This window comes from Chenopodium quinoa, unplaced genomic scaffold (assembly GCF_001683475.1).
Source record: "Chenopodium quinoa cultivar QQ74 unplaced genomic scaffold, ASM168347v1, whole genome shotgun sequence".
NCBI classification, from domain to species: Eukaryota; Viridiplantae; Streptophyta; class Magnoliopsida; order Caryophyllales; family Amaranthaceae; genus Chenopodium; species Chenopodium quinoa.
In genome coordinates this window covers 1,649,401-1,671,727 of record NW_018745024.1, presented here as the reverse complement: position 1 = coordinate 1,671,727, position 22,327 = coordinate 1,649,401, and the positions used below count along the sequence as shown (strand labels likewise).

The 22,327-nt window shown below is 35.2% G+C and overlaps 3 protein-coding genes across 3 annotated transcripts; 1 reads left to right on the top strand and 2 right to left on the bottom strand.

Annotated features, from left to right (window-relative positions):
- Positions 1 to 2,981: 2,981 nt before the first annotated feature.
- LOC110708263 lies at positions 2,982 to 5,465 on the bottom strand. The gene is made up of 3 exons (XM_021886357.1): positions 5,316 to 5,465; positions 4,119 to 4,415; positions 2,982 to 3,357 (listed from the first exon to the last, which is right to left on the bottom strand). Exons 2-3 carry the CDS (start codon positions 4,335 to 4,337, stop codon positions 3,244 to 3,246), a joined length of 333 nt encoding a protein of 110 aa, XP_021742049.1. The 5' UTR covers positions 4,338 to 4,415; positions 5,316 to 5,465; the 3' UTR covers positions 2,982 to 3,243.
- Positions 5,466 to 7,782: 2,317 nt separating this feature from the next.
- On the bottom strand, positions 7,783 to 11,880 carry LOC110708262. The gene is made up of 8 exons (XM_021886356.1): positions 11,543 to 11,880; positions 10,890 to 11,261; positions 10,591 to 10,676; positions 10,002 to 10,080; positions 9,843 to 9,902; positions 9,331 to 9,452; positions 9,134 to 9,205; positions 7,783 to 8,323 (listed from the first exon to the last, which is right to left on the bottom strand). Exons 2-8 carry the CDS (start codon positions 11,259 to 11,261, stop codon positions 8,221 to 8,223), a joined length of 894 nt encoding a protein of 297 aa, XP_021742048.1. The 5' UTR covers positions 11,543 to 11,880; the 3' UTR covers positions 7,783 to 8,220.
- Positions 11,881 to 12,886: 1,006 nt separating this feature from the next.
- Positions 12,887 to 18,596, top strand: LOC110708261 (expansin-A13-like). The gene is made up of 2 exons (XM_021886355.1): positions 12,887 to 13,719; positions 18,068 to 18,596. The coding sequence occupies exons 1-2, from the start codon at positions 13,208 to 13,210 to the stop codon at positions 18,372 to 18,374; spliced, it is 819 nt and encodes a 272-aa protein (XP_021742047.1). The 5' UTR covers positions 12,887 to 13,207; the 3' UTR covers positions 18,375 to 18,596.
- Positions 18,597 to 22,327: the final 3,731 nt, after the last annotated feature.

Sequence of the window (22,327 nt, the reverse complement as noted above, 5' to 3'; positions counted from 1 at the left end):
CTTATCATGAGTTGTGTTATTGCTGAACTTGACATATGTTTTTTTCAATCAAAATAAAGGCAAATGAGACTGACCTATTGGCCAATTTCTTGATCAGAGCCAAAATATTAGTGACCCCGTTTTAATGAGTTGCTGAAAAAGAGTATAAAGATACTGCCTACCTTGTTTATGGTATGGTGTTAATTGTTGTTGGTTTTTTGCCTATACCAGGCCAGAGGGGCAGACCTTAAACTTGATTCTGCATCTTCTAAAAACTCCTTTGTTGTTGGATAAACATACATTTTAGATTTTCATGTGTATGTTATTTACAATATGAAATGTACTGTATAATTTAGTTTGAAAAAGATAATACATATGGTCAAGTTCCAGGAACCCTTCTTCAAAAAAAAAAAAAAAAAAAGGAACCCTCTTACTGGAAATGTTTTGCTGAAAGAGGCCTACTAATGGCATGTTGAATTGCATCTTTGAATGTCTTTGCTAAAGCAGCTTTGCTTGGAAGCTTGACCTTGGTGATCAATAGCAATATGATTCTGTAGACCTCTATCCTCATATTGCACTTTTATTGCTATGCTGAGTACCAATGAGGATGTTGATGATAGCTTTCGATGAGGGTAAATTTAATTGTGTGAAATTTTTGTCTTTCTCTTGATGGTGATGGTAGTTTAAAACAGTGACTGTTACATCAGAGACTTTTGGGCATGCTTGGATAGGGGATGATACATTAAGGGGTAATAAAAGTCAAACTTGAAAAAACATATAATTAGAGGTGGTGTTGTAAAAGACATGGTGCTCACAAATGGAATAAGGTAGTTGTGCCATGAGGAAAAGAGAGAGATGGAGGAATTATTACTCTCATAATGAGGGTAATAGTTACCCACCCTCCCCCTAGTGTAACTATTACCCCCCAAAATGAGGGTATTGATTCCTCTTTCTTCACCTCACACGATACCATCACTATATAACTTTTCTTACAATCACACCATCACTATCTCCTTCTTCCCTATTTTCACATTCATTTTTCTTAGTTTGACTTTTATTACCCTAGTAATACATCTCCCCCAATCCAAGCATGCCCCAGACATAATTGCAGGCCCTCAAGGTTGAATATGTCTTCTTTCATCTGATATTCAAAAGCATGAACTATCCAAGCACACTAATATAATTCTTTCAGAAGCCTTCTTTTCTCTGTTAGTCTTAAAAAGAATTTTTTTTAAAGATCCTTTTACAGTGTGCTTGGATGAATGGATTTCTTAGTAAGAAAAGGTAGGGAAAGTAATGGATTCAATTCTAATTGTTTGGATCTGAAATGGCAAAGTGAAGGCCAGATGATTGGGGTATCGTATACCCTTCCCTTTCAAATATTTCCGGAGTTGAAAGGATGTGGAAGGAAAACATAAGTCCATTTCTCCTTTTCCTTTTCCCTTTCTTGTTTCTTTTTGTGTGCTTAGAGGTGATACAGTGAAGGTTGGGTGGAAGAAATTGATGTGTAACAATCCTGCACCACCAAAATGTTCGTTTATCACCTGGTTAGCCATTCTTGGCAGATTAACAACCTGTGATAACATGCTGAAAATTGGTTTTTCTTGTGCTCAGCCTGGAATACAATTATTTTGTGTGCGAAAGAGTTGAAAACGCGTGATCATCTCTTTTTCAAATGTGATGTTTCTGGTAATGTTGCTACGTAGCTCTTTCTCCTACTGTATGGGAAGCAGTTCTGAAGTCGTTACATATTAGCAAAGCTCCTGAACCATAGACCTCTGAGTTGATGTTTGGGCAGAATACGCTTTCTTGTATTTTTCTTACAGATGGGATAAGTTTAACTTCCGTGGTTCTTTTATTCAAATAGCTTCTCAATCACAGGCATGATATCAAAAGCTGCTAACTCTAGACAGCTAGCAGGTAAACTAATGTTGCAGCTGAAATCAAACGTGTCAATTTGCATAATGCAGTGAATGAGCAGATTTTAAGATTGTCAATACACTAATACCTTAACTCTCTTCAAATGCTATGTGAATTATTTTTACCAGCATTTATTTTTTGTCTCTCCAAGAAGAAAGAGGGTGAGGAATAAGTGACTTAAAAAATGAACAATCGCCTTATTCTAACTAAAATAAAAGGTTTGGTATGTAGTAATACCGAATCCTTTTGGGACCAAGTCTTATACGAATATATATATATATATATATGAAGGACGAAGTGCAGTTAACTTCCATTGGGTGAAGTTATGCTAATAGTCCTTCATACTCATCATGAATTGACCGATGAATTTTCAGAGCTGTAATAAAACTTTACTCTGAAATTCAGTTGATCCATTCCGCGTTTACATCGTATTTGGCTCAGAATGTGAACACTTATTGTCGTTTCACAGAGTAGAGCGTACAGGTTATGCTTCTGCTGAAGGAGTAGAATCCCATTGGGAATTCCCTTCTTCAGTCATTTGTGCGCCAGGAGAGGTTCACTAGACAGGTTTTTTAAACAGCTGCACCTTTTTTGCTCTTTTTGGTGATGTGGAATCAGCACCAACACAGCTGTTCTCAATCATTTTTCAACTAAATGACTAATGCAATGGCTCAGAATTACCAACATAGAAATTACTAATAGACAAGCAAGACGATCATTGTCTCATGTGTTTACACTTTACAGGTTGCATTAAGCAGAGATTTATTTGAATAGATATACTTTTGACTCAAATACTCAATTTTTGTACAGATCATATTTGTAATGCCTTGGATAGGGGCTATCCAATATCTATTCGACTATTCACGGTAGAATATTAAGTTTGATAAGTTCAAACAAGTTCTCGAACCAGTGAATCCCTTCATCACTGAAAGAAGCCAAATAGCCTCCAGAGGACTATCAGACTAATTTCAGTCACTAGTACAGATCATCAAAATCTAACCGTTCTGTTCTGACTTCTTGTACAACGTGACTCATATTTGGTACTGAATATTATAGAGTTAAATACGAAACTTCAAAAGCGATTAATTTCAATAAAACTGCTTTGACTAACTTTGCTCAAGCATAGCTTCCCTCATACATTGTTTAGTACAATTACATTACCACTACCCTCAAACAAGGGTTCAGTTCAAGTGGTTGAAAACGGACATGAGCCACAGTCAAACAGCTAAGCCAGTATTCAGCTTGTAAACATTGCTCTAGGTTCAATAGGTGTACAGTGTACTAGTCTGCTTATTATGAAGACAGTGAAAAATGAATGGAAAGGGTGCATAATATATGCAAGTGTCAAGACTGATAAACCTCAGGAAGCTGAAGCCCTACACTGGCAGCTGATTTTCCGAGTATCCTTTTCATCTCATCTGATCTGTCCACAGCAATGTTGTAGGAGAATAGGAGCTCCTAAAACAAAAACGAGAAGATCATGATAAAATTAGAAGATCAGTGCACCAATTGGTGTAGATTTTGTAGCAGAGAAGCAAAAAAGAGGGAAAAAAAAAAGCAATAATTTATACAGTATGGATAATGTGTAAAGGGACATAAGCAGTCATAGGTCCTAGAACAATATGAGCTGAACATATTCACCAATATTAATAAGATTTCAGATGAGATGCATAACCGATGTCACAAACTTCGTAGATACTGTTCTTCAATCAGTCATCTAACATCAAATCAGTCTGTAGATATCACTTCCTTTCCCCCATACCATAGCAACATTGAATCAGGACAACAGTTCATTTATGCATTCTTTTAACTACGCATTATTCAGAAAGAACAATTTACTGGGCTCCGAAGTCATTAACCACCCCCCCCCCCCCAACATTTGTCTAGATGGAATGGTCTACTCAATTTGTATGCAGGTTACCTGATATAAAAACCCAACCCTCTAACTAAGATTTTAAGGAACCAGCAAAACAAAAACAACCCACGATATAGAGAAGAGAGAAGAATATTCACAGGTATAAAGATATACTACAAACTAACACGGAAGAAACAAAAACAAAAACAACCCACGATATAGAGAAGAGAGAAGAATATCCACAGGTATAAAGATATACTACAAACTAACACAGAAGAAACAAGTGATGGTTTCTTCTATGAATGTCTAATTGTTTATAAATGAAATTCGACTTCGCATAATGCAAAGCTCTAGAATTGTATACCTTGTGATGATGGACACTATCAAGCAAGAAAGTATAATCATTTGCCAGCTTCAATTTATTCTGTATAGATGATGGATCAGACAATTGACGGTTCTTCTTAAACTCTTCCATCATATAATCACTAAAGTGCCTTTTGTAGTCTTCCTGTCCAATGTGCTTCTTCACAGATTTGAGAAGTTGCCTACAAACTTTCACAGCATGAAGTCCTTCTGAGCCCATTTCTTTTTCTTTCCTTCTTGGTGTTAATTATCTTCTCGCTCCCCTCCTTTCTAGCACAATTATACCGAATGAACAAGCCTGTTTTTAGAAAAGGCAGCTACCACTGTCAGAAGAACAGAATTTATTCCTGAAGAAGTTATCATTAACAGTTAACACGACAGGAATAAGATCAGCAGATATAAATGATAATCGGAGTTCCATCTAGTCAAATTCATTTCTTCAAAGCATCTTGATCCCTAAATTCAGTGTACATCTCTCTCAAAAGAAAGCACATAGATGATAGCCAAATTACAGTGCAGCTATTCTTTATCATGAATTCATGATACTTCGAATGTATCAAGATCAAACACTAATATGGAAATCGTTCATTTAAAATGCTCGAGTTTTGATTCATTGTATTCTGCAGTCAAGCATTCTAAATTATCAAGAAGATGTAAACTTGTAAATGGTAATCGAACATGACACGACCTACAAATCATCAATAACAAACATGCCCTAAATAATCACATTGACCCAATCCCTCAAAATCAAGGATTCACGACCATTTCATCAATATTCCATTTCTAAGGTCACAATTTCATAGTTTGATCCTAACATTGAAGGATTAGGAACCAAATTCGACTCGTCTTATCAAATAAGGCTCAAAAATTTACTAAAAGTTCTCTCGCTTAATAGTATCAGTATCAATGTAAATCGCTGGTTATAATCATTCAGAACTAGATTACTTATAACAATATTAACAATTAGTTCAAAAATCCAAGTTAGAAGAACCCTAAATTGACTAATTAATAATCTAACAATTACTAAGACATTGAACAAGCAAACATTAAGTGAACACCGATTAACAATCAAAGCCTGTTAACCCTAATTCGCCCCAAATAAACAACTAATGCCATAATTGTTAACCCATAAAGCAATTAGACCAAGCTGAAATTGGTATACAATGATGAAAAATAAATTAAAAAATCATCGTCTTACCTTAGGAGCTGCTTTAATGGAGGAGAGAAAGCTCAGAAGCCACTTCAATGAAGAAGAGAACTCAGAGTACGCTTCAGCGTATGAGAGAGAGAAGGCTTTTAAAACAGGGAATTAGGAACCTTACAACTACGGGTTAATATCGGGGGTGTTAATGAGCATAGCTAGTTCGTGTATGGTTCGAGTTAGGCTCGAAATTTATGAGACGTATGAACCAACAAAACTTGGCTCAATAAGTTCGTGCTCAAATTTTTACAAACATAGTCGTAAGTTTGTAACATAGTTGAGAAATTAGAAATGTAGCACAAACATATTTGTAACATAAAATTAAGTTCTAATTTTCGAAATAAAGTTTTTATATTAAATTGAGATTTAAAATTTTAAAACGGCTATTTCACCAAATGCCACCGATTACTTTAAAAATTCACCAAATGTCATCGGACTTTTCAAAATTCACCAAATGCCACCCAGTTTTTTAAAAATTCACCGAGTGCCATTAATGACCAACGGTCGTTAACTCTGTTAGTCATTAAGGGTTAATCATGACACATGTCATGATATAATTGGTCCTTTTATCTTAATTCATAAAAAAAAAAAAAATAGAAATATTTTTTAAAAAAATCCCAAATTTTGTTATATAGGGTCGGGGCAGAACCACGGTGGGTCAGATTTTGAAGGCAACCTCGACATTATCCCTAACATCCCCGTCATCCAACATGATCCAAATGCCTCCCCTTTCACCGGAGCCGCCGTCGCAACTGGCAATTCTGCCCCACCTGACCCACCGTCGACCCCAAAAACCACCCACACAAACTGCCACGAGCATCAGCAGAGTTCGAGTGAAAGGGTTGAACAATTTGATTACCCCTTTGATGGGTTCAACAGCGTGAACTATTAAAGGGGTTAAACGAGGGAAATAATGAGGGCGAAGGAGTAAAATGGAGGAGGAGATTACCTTTTCTAGGACATCGGGAACTGTGGTGTGAGGTAAGAAGGCGGAGATTAAGGTTGAGCGCCGCCAATTCTTGCACACCAATTTGGAATTCTGCAAATCCTTGGTTTTAAAAAGTAATTGAGCGATTGATTGAACTATTTCAGTGGGTAGATTTGACCAACTCCGGCATTTATTGGTGGTTTTTGGGGTCGGGGCGGCTGTGTGGGTTGTTTTTGGGGTGGCTGATGCTCGTGTTTGTGGTTTTATAGGGTTGGGGTAGTTTGTGTGGGTGGTTTTTGGGGTCGAGGGTGGGTCAGGTGGGGCGCTAAATGGCCGGTCGGCCGATTTTCGGTGGTTAAGGTGGTGGTCGGGCGTTTTCCGGTGAGATAAGGGGAGGGGCTAGGGTTTCGCGGTGGTGGGGGTGGCTGGGAAAATTTTGGGTTTTTTTTTTTAATTTTCTGTTTTTTTTAAAAAAATTTCTGTTTTTTTTTTTATCAATTAAGATAAATGGACTAATTATATCATGACATGTGTCATCATTAACCCCTAATGACTAACGGAGTTAACGGTCGTTGGTCATTAATGGCACTCGGTGAATTTTTAAAAACTGAGTGGCATTTGGTGAATTTTGAAAAGTCCGATGGCATTTGGTGAATTTTTAAAGTACTCAGTGGCATTTGGTGAAATAGTCGATTTTAATATTGACAAAGCTTGTAATTTGCTAAAGTTTGAATGAAAGTATGACAAGGTAACATTGCTCATTGTTGCCTCACTCGATTGTCCATCCTAGGGGTGTCAATTCGAATGATCGGATCGGGTCAATTTTTAAAGTTAAGTCGTACTAAATTGTTATGTCCACGCGAATCTAAATCTGAATCGAATATTTTTAAGACCGGTTTCGAATTGAGTTGGGTCGGGTGTGTTTTTGACACCTCTAGTCCACCTAGGGCTATTTGGGAGTTTTGGGATAGAGAATCACATGTAATTCTTAGTCTTCATTTACTTTGTGAAATTTTGGCGGATTGTTTGTTGGACCTAGAAATAAACTAGTCAACTTAGAAGTGATCAAATTTCAAGTTGCTTAAAGTAAGCTCATTTGGTGCTCATTTATACCACAATGATTAGAGTTCTTTGAGCTTAAAACTAAACTATCACATCATTCTACAAATGAGTATCTTATGGTGAAACCCAACCTTTTTGGATCATAGCTACTTACAGAGTTATTGTTGTTTAGGATTAGAATAAATTTGATTCACCTTTAAAAAAAAAAAAAAAAAATAAGGAGCTGCACTATAAAGCGCAGTAATTTATTCACATACATCTTCTGTTTGATGTTGTTCTTAGTTGCTATTTTATAGACTTTTCAATACACATCTTCAAACATCAATATCACTAATAACATATATTTAAATTTATTTAAGTTAACTTGTATTATTTTGAAACTACACATGGTAGAGAATTTTACAAGACCTTGCACAAACTCAAAGTGTGGTTTCTTATACATAAATAAAAATATCAATAAGAAAGGGAGGAATATTGCAAAATTGATTTTGTTACTTCTTGATATTTATGTGGCTTGTCAATCTCACATATGAAATTTCTGCTGTAGGGCATCCTAAAAAAACCATTAGACACTATTCATTTCACATCTTGGATGATACTACAATCAACTTTATGCAAAAAGAAACTTAAAATTCTGCATAACGTCAGTCTCTGATGTACAATGCTTCATCATTGTAGAAAGCGTGTTGAATGACATATAAGCTTCTCATTCTACTTCGATCCACAATGTCACAGCATGCTTGAAGTGGTGTCTGGTGTCATGGAAATATCCACTCCAATATTGGCAAGGCCTCCAAATACAAGGTGACATTTGCTTTGGCTTTTCAGAAATATCTCGATAAATGACTTGTACAGGCATACCTTCATACATCATAACAAACTGTTACCATACGCTCCTCCAAGATAGGCTTGTCATATCTTGTGCACACTATAACCAGGATCTTCTACGGTCAAGCTTTCCTTCCAATTCTCGAATTCAGATCCACCAAAGACAACTTGTTTTATGCCAACAAAACTTCCCATATGGAACACCAAGCACAAGAGTTAATCTAACAGTTTATATAAATCCTCTAGTATATATTAAGGAGAGTAGGTGATGCACAATGTAGTGCAATTCCTTCAAGCTATGTTACTCAGACACTGGTTTGAGTATTAGGTGTAGGTAAATATCAAAATGGTTGTTACACAAGAATGTAAAAATCAGACACGATACACTATCAGCTAGAATTGGACATGGTTGCAAGGACAAGAGTCACACAACATATACAGTACATGTTCATGTTTAGAAGACTTTGTGTGAGTTAAAGCATACAGATACATGCACACATCTTAAGCTGACTTGATTTTTAATTTTTGTTGAAACACTTATATGAAACCTACTTGTGATTTGTGAACACGTATCGCACTTATTCTTATCTTCATTCTATTTTTACATTTTTTTTCTACGATTATGAAGTTCAAGAAAATTGAAGTGTAAGAGTGGGCATGAAGTGTTGTATAAGAATCATTACCCTTGTCAGAATGTTGATTGTTAGACATGGGTAGGAAGACAAGCTGAAGAGCCAAACATAGGCTTTAAGTTGTCAGAAAAAAAATAGCAATACTACATATGTACATATAACCTCTAGACTCCTTTCCATTATATATACGAAGTATCCTATATATTCCACTTCCATCATCAGATTTTCATTTTGCAGTAATAAGATTACATAATTTGATAAATAAATTCATCTAATCCCTCACGTATACATTAACAAGGTCCATGATATGACTGAGACTTTAACAATAAGATAGATGGGGAACTGGGGAAGGTATAAAGCCTTACTCAGAGCTTATCTGTGTCAATGCATTCAATAGAACATCCAGAAGCAGCGATTCACTTGTCCCAATATCAACCCTGGCAGCATATTAAGAAAAAATAAGTAATTACACCACAAATTCTATAGAACCTTGCAGTCTGTTACACGTAAAGAAGATTCAAGCTCAAGCATAATCACTTTCAATTTGAATTAAACTCCGTACCATATTCGTGCCACATTGTCTTGAATCTCAAGATCCCCTATATTATAAAAGGTGGTCGGATCAACATTCGCTCCTTGGATAGCGTCATAACTTAGTCTTTTGTCTAATGGAGATTGTGATAACTGCATCAGAGACAGAAAGCTTTTGAATTAGAAAGTACTGTAATTGTAACCTACTTACAAGTAAATTTCAAGGGCATAATTTTTCCTCTCTATGTATCTAGTAGTTGCATTAAGTTGATAAAAACTAAAAAGAGAGGTGGCCTTTCTAATGCACGAAACAAAACTTTGTTATTAGGATGTTCATGAACCAAAGAATTCATAGAATCATCAGGAGCATGAATATTTGATAATTCATGCAACTAAATAATAAACAAAGCTAGTTTGTATATACATCAATGCTGCACCCAAGAACAATTGAACTAAGAAATTGCAGAAGTACCATCAACTTTTGGCAAGAGTACATATCTCCAACATCACACTAAATATCATGCTCCTGAAGAAAAGCATTACCTGCATATTCAGTGAATTGCAACCACCAAGACGTCCAATGATGTGCCACGACCGAATAACCTATAAGCAAACATAATTATATATTTATATGAAACTACTTCCATTAAACTAGATTCATTTAGCATCATATACCCTGTCTTTTGAAGAACAGTGACTTACATCGCAAATCAAAGAAACGTCTTTTTGTAGTGGAGAATTGTAAAATTCAAACCATATATATGAATTTGTGAAATCAAATCTGCCAACCACCAAAAAGATTAAAATGAATAAACAGACTTAATTCAGGGTTACACAAAACAAAACAGCACTGCAAAGAATATTACAGGTATGTAAAGAAGTTTGATTGCTGTTTGAGACATTAGACTGTTAGCTTTACCAAGAAAATCAAAAGCAAAATGGGACTAACAGCACAAGAAACTAACATGTTACCACTTAACGGATAATCATCCAATCCATGTTAAATACAAGCTAACTCAAAAGTTATTCAATATTGTCCGTTACAAGTAACCCAGGTTAAGTAAAAGCCAACAGATTTTGGACTACGACGGACTAAGCAGACTAGAAGTTTGGACTTGCAACTCAAATACAATATTGCCATAGTGTGCAATGAATTTGCACAAATTACACATTAGAAACTCCCCTTACTTAACTACAAGTCTGTGATTAAACAAAACTTGAAACATAATCAACAAACGGTCACTATAAAGAAGCTGTGAATATAATTTCAAAGACGATAGCCCAAACTTACTTGTTGAATGTAACTTTCATGGGTGAGCCAGAACCAGTTTTAACTTGCAATATCTTGTTCTTTTTTTTCCTCAACCTTTCCTCCATCTGAAACATCATTCATACCACTAAGAGCTCGAAATCACATTAAAAAAAAAAATTAAAAAAAAAAATTAAAAAAAAACCATGACACTACTTCTCATCCATCACTCAATGTAACAGTAATTAATCAACTAAATTCACCAAATAAAGTATACATATTGAAATACACTACAAGATATAACCATGAACTTCATAGAATCATAGGAATTTCAATCTTACTTTGGACTGAGCAGTATCCGGATCATCAAGGCAGTTACCAAGAATTTCAGCAAATTCCGGGTCCCGGTCATAGTCTTTCTCTTCTCCTCTTTCCCTAAATCTCTTCTGAGGTCCATCAAGCTCCTCCTCATCATCCAACACCTCGAATTCGCTCTCCGAATTTCGGGTTATCAGCTGTTTCTTACACCCTTTCTCCAAGAACAAGATTCTAAAATCCCAATTTTGAGTCTTATAATTTCTGGGTTTTAAACATTTCCAATTTGAATATCCAAATTTTGGAAAAAGGGTGAAATTATTATGTTGAAAGGAAGCTAAGCAGCCTGCAGTCTTGGCTAACTCTAGAGGGTTTCCACCATAACACATATGCAACATCTTCAAATTAAAGTTCATGCCAAAAAAAAATTACTTAATTAGAAGTTGTAAACATTCATAAATTCTAATCAACAACTAAGAAAACCCAGTTCTAATCTGGATTTTGGGCAGTGTTGGAAAGTTAAAAGAAAAATGCACAACATCAAAAATACTTTGAATAAATCAATTGTACAAAATTCCAAAGTGCAAATGGATAGTTCAGTTAAGCACAAAGATAAAGAAATTTAGAGAAATTAAGAGCATAATTGAATAGAGTGTGAAGAAATGTGCAGGGAAGTTACCTTTAAGGAGAAGGGAGCACGATGAAAGGGATGAGTTTATAGTTTCGTCAATAGGAGCAGAAGATTGGTTTTCTATTTTTTCCTTTTTTTTTTTTTTTTATGGGAAAGGTTGGTTTTATCACATAATATGAATTAAGAGCATGCATTGTGAAGAAAAATAAAATTCTGGAATTTTTTTTTGATCCCATCAATAAAAAAATACCAAAAACTGGGCCCGTGTGAATATTTTTGTGAATAAGTTCACAGTGTGAACTTTTTTACAAAAGTTCATGAAGTTTTTGGTAAAAAATTACCATTGGGATAAAATTTTCCCCAAACTATTTCTTCATGTAACGAATTTTATCACCATTGGAAAAGCTCTAAATGCATACCTTTTAAAAAAAATGAGTTAAGGCATAATGCATAAGCTTATGGGAAAAAAAAAATTATGATCATCTGTGTTTTTTTATTTTTTCAAACAAGTTATCATTTATAAATTATAGCCGTTTTATATTTTTTAATCACAAAAAAATCTACCATTTAAATAAACATAGGTGTCATCATTTTAAATCTATTTGATCGTTGCATTTTGGGACTTCTCTGCTTCACGCTACTTTTTGTCTCTTTTTACTGTATTTCTTCCTATTTTGGCTCGTGGGGTGAGGGAGCTATTCCTTTCCATGGAAAGAATTGGGTATTATCCTCCCATTAAAAAGATCCTTATAGCAATTACAAGCTAAAAGGATATATATCCTCTTGATTGTTGATGCTCTTAGTCCCTCAACTTCAAAGTGTGGCAAATTGGTCCTTAGAAAGTTGAGGGGACTAAAAGTACTCGAATACCAAAGTTGAGGGATTGTACATTCCAAATATAATGGTGAAGGTGTATGCAATAAGGGTCATTTCCGTTGAATATCAAGCCTTACTTAAAAGAATGTGATAGTTATTTCCAAGATTATGAAAACCAATTAACATCACAACTATTATTTATCTTATGTTCACGGAAATGTTCATTAGATTTAGTTTTTATGTTCTTTAAAGAATGTGAAAATTAACTCTAATAAATGTGAAGTTATACTTAGGGCATGTTCTCATTGACTGAACTCGGCTGAACTGAACTGAACTGAACTGAAATGAATATTTTATAAGAGAAGGAAATTAGGAGCTGAACTGTACTGAATTGAACTAACCTGACCTGAACTGAACTGAACTGAATTTCAACGTAAGAGAACAAACCCTTAGTGCTTGTTTGGTTGACACACATAAATTCGCGAACTTTCAAGACAAGATTTTCGTACATTTTTCTTCTACGTATTCAAGTGAACATGCATCCATACTTCAAGCGAACTTTGTTTCTCTCCCATTATTAAGCCTTGAACTGTTATTCTCTGAATTTAATAACTTTAAATGTTGAAATTACATTTAAACAACCAAATCATAAAGTATATTTACAAGGTATCAATTCCAAAACTTTGATCTTTATACAAAGTGCTCCTAAAGTAGAAACCATCTACCACTCACTCTCATTCTCTCAACTTTGTTTCTCATTCAAAAAGCTACAAAAAGACAAACACACATTCAAACAAACACCCAAACAAGTGAAACAACTAACCATCCTTCTTTAACATTTCTTCTCCCTTTCCCTTTCTCTCTCACTCCCCTCAAATCTCTCTCTTGTCCATAATAATGCCATTTCATTCACACTCCCTCTTCCCACTCACTCCATCACTCCTCCTTCTCCTCCTCCTCCTCCTCCTCTCTCTCCTCCACCCCTCCATTGCACACTACAACCCACCACCCTCCTCCTCCTCCCCACTCCTCTCCCAATGGGAGTCAGCGAGTGCAACATACTACGCCGCGGCAGACCCCCGCGACATCGTCGGTGGTGCATGTGGTTACGGCAACCTCGAAAAAGCCGGCTACGGTAAAGCTACTGTTGGGTTGAGCACTGCTTTGTTTCACAAGGGTCAGATCTGTGGCGCTTGTTTTGAAGTTAGGTGTGTTGAGGATCTTCGGAATTGTATTCCGGGTACTTCTATTCTTGTTACTGCTACTAATTTTTGTGCTCCCAATTTTGGGTTTGCTGCTGATGCTGGTGGTCGCTGCAATCCTCCCAATAAGCATTTTGTTCTTCCTATTGAAGCTTTTGAGAAGATCGCTCTTTGGAAAGCTGGCAATATGGCTGTTCAATATCGAAGGTATATATTTATTCTTTTGGTTTTTTGGTTGTTTAAATGTAGACGGGATTAGGGTATGAGTAGTTCGCGAGACTTTAACCAACTAAGCTAGTTGACATACGGGTATATTTATTTTCATTTGCTTATTCTTTTGGTATTTTGGTTGTTTAAATGTAGACGGGATTTGATCCGAGGTACTGGATATGAAAAACTTTAACTAACTAAGCTAGTTGACGGTATTTGTGGGTTTGTTTTGTTTAGTTGATGTAGCTTGATTGGAATTAATTCAGGTGCTCAAGTTTGATTATTTTAAATAAGTGGTGCAGTTGAAAAGGGGGTTTTGTGATTATGGTTGTTGGGAATTTATGAGATGTTGCAGTCATCAATTGCATGTGTTATAGTGTAATTGTCTTGATAAAGATGCTAATTGATGGTAGGTTTGTTGCATGTTTTTCGACCTGGGTTCGAAACTTCTTAGGCTATGTTCTATCACTTAACCTCCTTATTTGAACTTATTGTGAATTGATACTATTGAGCTTACCTTAATTTAGCTGATTATGAAGTACAGAAAGTAGGGAGATTAATACCAAAGCTAGTCCTTGATCGAATTATCAATTTCAAGGACTAATTGTAGACTATGTTCTTTACATATTGGTTTTTCTTAGCCCCCTATTGCTTGTGAAATACAGGAATTTGTGTAAATTTGGGTGTGGTTCTGGTAATTTGAATTGGCTACGGGTCAATTTTGCAAAGTTTAGGTAGATTTTCGTACTTGAAGAAGGGTGATGCTTCTTCTATAATGACAAGCTTGCTTCAAAGATTTTAGATTAAATTTTGTCATTTGAGAAGAATTTTCTTTGCCTTCAAAAGGTTAGTGCTCACTCGTAGTTTAAAAAATCGTTAATTGTATATGCTAAGCATGTGAAAAATTTCATGCTCCTTACAAACCTTGACAGGGGAATACGAGTATAATGATCTTTGTAGTATTTCCTAAATGCTTATAATTTCCTAAAATAGGAGTAGATCATGATTTGATCTCCCGAGAAACTGAGATATCCTCTTTGAGCCGACATTGTCTTAAATTCTAAATCGTGGGGGATTGGGACAACTGCTATTTACTTATGAATGGAGTATGCTGTACCACAGCCAATGAGCTAAGTTTGATACTGCTTGATACAAATTTACCTTTCTATTCAGATACATTCATCCTGTATTCTATATTTACTATATGATGGATTGCACATTGTGGTGCTTTTACAGAGCCTTCATAGAAGAGTTGTAGTCATAGTACTCATTAAGCATTATGGGTTAAAATGTTATGAGCATATGATAACATTTCATCCTAAATCGGTGGTCCAAAATTCTGTATGATTCTTCATACTTTTCTTCTTTCTTCTGTTCATGCTTGGTACAATAGTTCATCCAGTAAAACAAAGAGGAATAAGTCGGATAACATCCTTGCATTCAGTTGATTTGGTGCTCACGTAATCTATTTAGGCACTTTATGAGTTAATGGTCTCAATACAAGGTTCACAGAAGTTTTAAGAAAATATATCTTAGAAAATTCCCTAAATCACTCAATGCAGTCTGATAATAATTCTAAATTCTTCCTGCATGTAAGCTTTGGAGTAGCTTTTCTTATACTCCCTCCATGTTTTTACATATAGTTTTAGGCAATTTAATTGACTTAAATAAAATAAGAGGTAAGTGGGGTAGTTGGAGTATTAAAAAATTATAAAAGAAAGATAGTGGGGTTAATAGTTTATTGAAAAGTAATGAATGTGAGAGGAAAGATATAATAAAACAAATAGTAGTAGGTTTGGATGGGGACCATGAAAGGAAAGAGATATAATATTTTAATGTGGCTTTTTTCCAAAAAAGGAAGTGTAACACTTATTAAAACACGGCCGGATTTGGTAAGTGTAACACTTATTAAAACACGGAAAGAGTAGACTATGTTTGGATAGGATTATTTGGAGGGAAAGTGAGGGATATTCATATAATTTCCCTTATTTGATAAAGGGCAAGGTTCCCTTTTCCATAAACAAAATCCCTCCATTGTTGGACAGATTTGGAAGGTCACTCTTTCCCTCCCCTCACCTCTCTTTCTCTTCCCTCCTTTTCCTTCCCCTCCCTTTCTCTTCACTATTGTTATCCAAACATAGTGTAAGACCATGTCTTAACTTATCTGTCTAATTATAGGGGATAAAATAGATAAACTTGTATTAAGGACAATCTCTATTTGATCCACCTCCTCTTAGTACTCCATAGCCTGTTTGTAAGAGCTAAGTGTGATCTTTGTAACATATGCTATGCATTTTCAAATTTTAGAGTTTATAGACTATTATTAATGGCATTCCCTTGGAAATTTCATGAGAAATACCCATTGCAATGGATTTTAGCCATCAAATGGCCAATGATATTCTATTATTGAAATTCATTAGGTGGCTTATTTGATACCCTTCCTAACGCTTGAACTCCTTTTGTGGATTATCTTCATAGTTTTACTGGGAGGAGGAAAAGTTCTAAACAATGTCCAAACAACTAATTTCACGAGGTCTTGTAAAACTAACAGAAGTGTAGATAAGTTGTTTTATTTTTTGAGAAGATTGATTGAGGGTATTAGCCTCGTAGTCGTGGGAGGATTTACCAATCGTTGATGGAAGCACAACTTCCATAATTATGTCTTCTTTCACGAATTTTTGAAGAAATAAGTTAAAATGGAGCTTGGAGTGGCTAGGAGATGATTTAAAACTCTTACAAATGAGGTAACCTTGGAAGGATGAAATTTCTCTCACATTATCAGCTATGAGGCTAAATTCTCTTTTCTTTCTTCAACACTTTTGGTATACAGCAGAGGGAAAGAATCTGGCGAATGGAAGTTTGATTTAGGACAATCTGTTGTTCTCTGAATGTGCTAAATTTAGAGTTTAAGACCCCTGAATTAAAAATCTTGGGCGGACTAAAATTGCCTTTAAGTTCAAAATTTATCAAGCGATTAGTAAAATGTATGGCTAGTATGTTCTAGCTGGCATTTGTTCTGTCCAAATGTGCCTAAATACCAAGATACACCTGCAAGTCCAAATAACCTGCAAGCAAAGCCTGGGCCCATGTTAAGAAAATCAATCTTAGCGATATACTATCCATGCCCATTTCATATTAAGTTGAGCAGTTATATTGTTGAGGGTGCTAATGCAGATATTGGGCATTAAGAAGTTGGGTTTGGAAGAGTATGTTTGAGGGGATCATGGTTGGCGAGTACAAAATGTACCTGAGCCCATATTTGAGATTTTAAGGCTTCAATTGTCGGCTGTTTGTCTATCAACTTTGAGGAAGAATGCTCGTGTCTCTTCAACATTATTGGTGAAGAGTTGTAAAGCCAAGGGGAGTGATGGAAGTGTTTGATTCAGGGTAATCTGGTGTTCTGTGTAGATGCTAAAGTTAGACATACTTTCAGAATTATAGATCTTGATTTGACTAATATTGTCTTGGTTTGATTAGAAGATGTATGGCCATTATGATCTAGCTTCCATTTGTTCTGCCCAAATGTCAAGATACACCCTGCTAGCCCAAGTGACCTGCAAGCTAAGATATGGTCAATATTAACTACTCTTTTAAGGAGCATTGCCTTTTTGCTTTCAGACTACTCCACTAAAGATTATTAAGAGTGGCAGCAGCGACCATTAGATCTTTTTTTTTTTTTTTGGTTATCCGTCTACTGGGACATCAATGCAGTAGAAAAAAAATAACAATTTATCAACTATGTAATGTACACGGTATAACATCTTCGGTTATGAAAGTACTTCACAATTTTGGTAAAATCTTTAGCTGTCTATGTATTGTTTTCTTAATCTGTTTGATATGGAGTCATGCATGCTTAATATAGCTGGATGACCATGTTATCTCGTCTCTTTTTATGTTGTTACAAACTGAGTTACATGTGTGCATGGAACCTGCTGGTGGTGTGCTTATATTCTTTCAGAACTCCTCTTTAAGAGTGTATTTTACCTCAAAACCACACCAGTTTGTTGTGTTTCCATGTAGTCTATCTTTTTCACTCTGCAGCAAATTAATTCACATATAACAGCTAGCAATTCCATAGCTTCAGATGTACAGCATGTACTGGAGTCCCATACCCATTCATTATCAATTGCCTTCAAACATAGAAATAAATTTTGCCCTTTTTGACAATTAAATTACTTTGATATTTCGATGTAGAGAATTGCAATTAGATGCATTTAATTAAAACCAGTAGATACCAAAAAATCAGTTTTTCTCCATGTTATACATTTAAATTTCTGAAAGATCTATGCAGCAAACTACTTTTTCCGACTGCCTGTTTAAGTGTTTGTCCTTCGATTATGAGCAGGATCCGATGCAGAAAGGAAGGAGGGATTCGGTTTACCATCGATGCATCTGGAGTATTTATGTCTGTTCTCATCAGCAATGTTGCAGGGGCAAGTGATGTTACCGCCGTAAAAGTTAAGGGGTCACAAACTGGATGGCTTCCGATGTCAAGGAATTGGGGACAGAACTGGATACTCAATGCTAATTTGGAAAAGCAGCCTCTTTCATTCGAGGTCACTACAAGTGATGGGGCTATTCTCAAATCATATAATGTAGCTCCAAGGAGTTGGAAAACTGGCCAAACATTTGAAGGAAAACAATTCGATTAGAGAGCTACAATTTGTGATCTTATACTACGAAATTATTGGATTAGAGTTCAGTTGTATAAGCTATTCTTGCACCACCTTCATTAGTTAGGTTAAACTAAAGAATGAGCCAAAGGCTTAGGATAAATTCTAGATCTCTGTATCATTGTATATGGATGTACACTATTCCCCATTTTTGAGGTAAATGGAATTTATGGCTGGTAGGTCATTGCCATCTTCTTTACTCATTTACCTTTAATACAGTACTTTGCATTACAACCTGGAAACCGAGCTCGACACTAAGTATTACAACCTGGACATCGATCTCAGTACTTTGCAATACAACCTGGAACTCGAGCTTAATAGTTTGCATTACAAGTTTACAATCTGGTAATAGACCTTAGTAGTTTGCATTTCTAGTTTACACCTGGAATTCGAGCTACATAACATAGCTTCCTCCGGTGAAACTGAATGTGAAGCATGCTTCAGGGCCTTGATTCCTTGAAATACATCAGGGGATATGCTTCTGCTGAGCACAACACCCTTGCTCAAACATGAAACCACGGCATGGTTAAGACTACTAAGAGGATAAGCACAGGAGACCTGAAGTAGAAGCAGCAGTCATCTATATAATGTTATGTACTACAATCAATCAGTCAAAGCCTTACTCCCATAAGAGGAGAATGTTATGTCACTACAGTTTGCCAAAATTCTTAACAGTCTCAAACTGATTTTAATCCTGAGCGCTCATACAATGCCTCTCATCTCTCATGGATTTGACTAAGCACATTTACAATTTAGCCTTCAACCTCAATTGTAATTACAATATTTTCTCTAGACTTTGTTAAAGTTTTATGTTTATTAAAAATCCCAAAAATATTATACTCCTTTTTTTTTTTTTAATGTATCAGTTTGACCAGCACATTTGTCAAGACATTACTTTGACCATTAATATTTTTAATTGTCTATTAGTAAAATTGTAACAAAATTATATTATGAAAGTAGACATTGTGACAAATCTAATGATATATTACGTAATACATAAAAATATTTATTTATTTTATAATAGCAAAAAAAATTAAATCAAACATGACATGTGAATAATGCAAAAGTCAAATTGATGTATTTAAAAAACAGAAGGAATATCTACATTAATTTTAAAATATAAATAGGGGCATTTGATGGACCCAAGCTTAATCAATGCCCAAGAAGCCCAAAACACTAGTAAACTAAACATATTTCAATCCCCTCGCTTTGTCGCCGCTAGCGGCGTGAGCCTCGACCACCCCTCCCCCGCAAAAACCATCCCTAGCGGCTAGGGTTTCGAGGGTGGTAGGAGGGCCAAGCGACGATTTCGGGGGAGAGGGAGATCGAGGCTAGGATTTTGCGGGGCTAGGGGTGGTTTTTGCGAGGGAGGGGTGCAGCGGTGGTTGGGGGAGGTGCGACGGTGGTCGGGGAAGGCTCGGCGGTGGTCAGGGGCGGCGGTGGTCTGGGATGGTTTTCCGATGGTGTTGGTAGGTGTGAAGGTGGGTAGGGAATGAGAATGGGAAAGTCTAGGGGGGTGGGGAATGGAGTTGGAAGGATTTGGGGTAATAAAGAGGGTAAAGGGAATGAATAAAAGTGCTAAACAAACACCAACAAAGGGAATCGAGCCAGCTAATTCCTATTCCCTTTCCTGATTACCCCCAACCAAACGGACCCTTAGAAACTTTACTTCGAGGTTTAGAAAAACTGTCATATTTTTTTTCTATATGATGACATATAAATAATTTTATTTAATTGTTGTGGAACATATTTAAATTTGATTATCACGTACAAGACAAATTCTTCAAATTTCAAACAAACCAAATACAATGCAAAAGAAAATTACTTTAAAAGATGAACCAAATATTCAAGTAATTCAACTAAATAAAGCTAAAGAAAATTTCAAAATAACTATTAAAAATAAAAATATGTCAAATTTGTTTAATTAAGTAAACAAATACAATTTCCTAATATATATATATATATATATATATATAAACAAATACAATGTACAGTATAGTAATAGTAATAACCCGAGACAAGTCACTCATGCTACTCACTAGTATTTTGTTATTTGATGGACATTAATAAACATAATTAATCATATCACAAGATATTTCTCACAGTAACCATGGCTTTAACAAATACTTTTCTTTTAAAAAAAAGGCGCTAAAATCTTGTGTTAAACAAATTTGCTTTAATTTACTTTTTTGAGCAAAATTTTACCCTTACTAAGGGCCTATTCTCATTGACTGAACTCAGCTGAATTGAACTGAGCTGAATTGAAATGAAATGAATATTTTATAAGAGAAGGAAATTATGAGCTAATTAAACTGAACTGAACTGAACTGAATTTCAACGTATGAGAACAGGCCCTAAGTTATCCTCCAGTAAATCAATTAATCATATATTAAATTTAACATTTAGCTAGTAAGACTTCAACTCAAAATCTATCCCTTAATCAATACTAAAAGTCGGCTTTGGTGACTTCAATGTGTTCCGGGCGACCTCTGGTAACTTGTATTTGGGTTTGTAATGGTTTATCGTCTAACTAGATACATATACAGTCAAATAGTCAATGCACATTAGCTGCCCTTAAAATTTTTTCGAGTATAAATGCTCTTATGCTAAAGTTAGTAAATAGATGATATGACTGTAAAGCTAATTCACATGGTTGTAGGTTAAGAAATTTCGTACTTAGAAGTGAATATATTGGGGTATTTATAGAAAGCTCCAAGCAAGTTTCTCGTGGCGGTCTTGTCAAGTGGGTGGTAGGTGTCCACGTGGTCAAAAGCAAGTCTCCACAAGGCTAGTGAAGTATGTTGATGTGGGTAATGGGCTGGTATAGATCATGATAATAAAATACAAAGGTTCAACCCAGTCACCTAAACCTTATCGATATCATCCTAGACTCTTTAATCAATCTAATATGTATCCTTAAAATTTAAAATGTGAGCTTTTAACGCCTTCATCATGTACTTGTAAATATTTACATTTATCTTTGTTAGTACATATACACAATGTGAATCATATACATACTCGTGTTAGCTAAACTTATCTCTATCTATATCCTACTTATTGTCAAATTTTGAAAGTGAGCTCTCATTGTTAGAATCCAAAATCCAATAAAATCAATACACTTACAAATTTGAATTAAATTGAGGAACAACATGAAAAGTAAGTTCTCACTTTTCATTATTAGTCAATAGTCATTACATCTCTAATCAACACAATTATTACTATTGTTTAGTCTTTTAATAGTTGTTACCACTTATAAAAACTCAATCCCTAAAATAGTTAACTTTTTGTGTTTTTCTATTTTCATGTGCCACATAAAATTAAATTTATCAAAATTATGTGGTATTCAAACATTGAAAAATCAACATTATCTTGTTTTTTCTATGTTGGGCCATGATATTGTGACATCTGCCTATCTAGCTACTTCTTGGTGTTGGATCACACCGTGACGGTGATGACTTACAGCCAGGTAAATAGGGCCCACTTACCAATATCCTAAATAAACAGTTATTAATATATTATCAAGATATTAGCCTTACAAATTTTAACCACATTTTTATTCCTAGAATACAGCTAAATGGTCCAAACAAAGGGGAAAAAAAAAACATAATAAAAAGAATATCTTAGATAGATCTTTATTTCTCTAAATACTTGGCTCCTGTTGGACTAGGACCTTTTTACTTTAAGACACTTGGAAAGTCCCCATCATTACTGTTGTTTTTTTTTTTCATTTATTTAATTTACTCTGGTCCATTATATATATTGCCCCTTGTATAAATAAAAATTATTATTTGTACACTTGTTATAGGCTTTTTTTTTTTTTTTTTTTTGAGGAATTGTTATAGGCTTATTTATTTCGGCCCTGTTCTTTTCACCTTACAAAAATAATATTAAGTAAATAAAATAATTTCAGTTCACTTCAGTAAAATTCAGTT

Bases quoted from the DNA above. Each gene is read 5' to 3' on its own strand.
- LOC110708263 (XM_021886357.1), bottom strand. From the start codon at position 4,337: ATGGGCTCAGAAGGACTTCATGCTGTGAAAGTTTGTAGGCAACTTCTC. The intron at 3,358-4,118 runs GTATACAATTCT...TTTTTGTTTTAG, and splicing joins ATAGTGTCCATCATCACAAG to GAGCTCCTATTCTCCTACAA.
- LOC110708262 (XM_021886356.1), bottom strand. From the start codon at position 11,261: ATGTTGCATATGTGTTATGGTGGAAACCCTCTAGAGTTAGCCAAGACT. The intron at 9,206-9,330 runs GTACGGAGTTTA...ATATGCTGCCAG, and splicing joins GACAATGTGGCACGAATATG to GGTTGATATTGGGACAAGTG. The intron at 8,324-9,133 runs GTAAGGCTTTAT...CCATATGGGAAG, and splicing joins TTGACACAGATAAGCTCTGA to TTTTGTTGGCATAAAACAAG.
- LOC110708261 (XM_021886355.1), top strand. From the start codon at position 13,208: ATGCCATTTCATTCACACTCCCTCTTCCCACTCACTCCATCACTCCTC. The intron at 13,720-18,067 runs GTATATATTTAT...GATTATGAGCAG, and splicing joins ATGGCTGTTCAATATCGAAG to GATCCGATGCAGAAAGGAAG.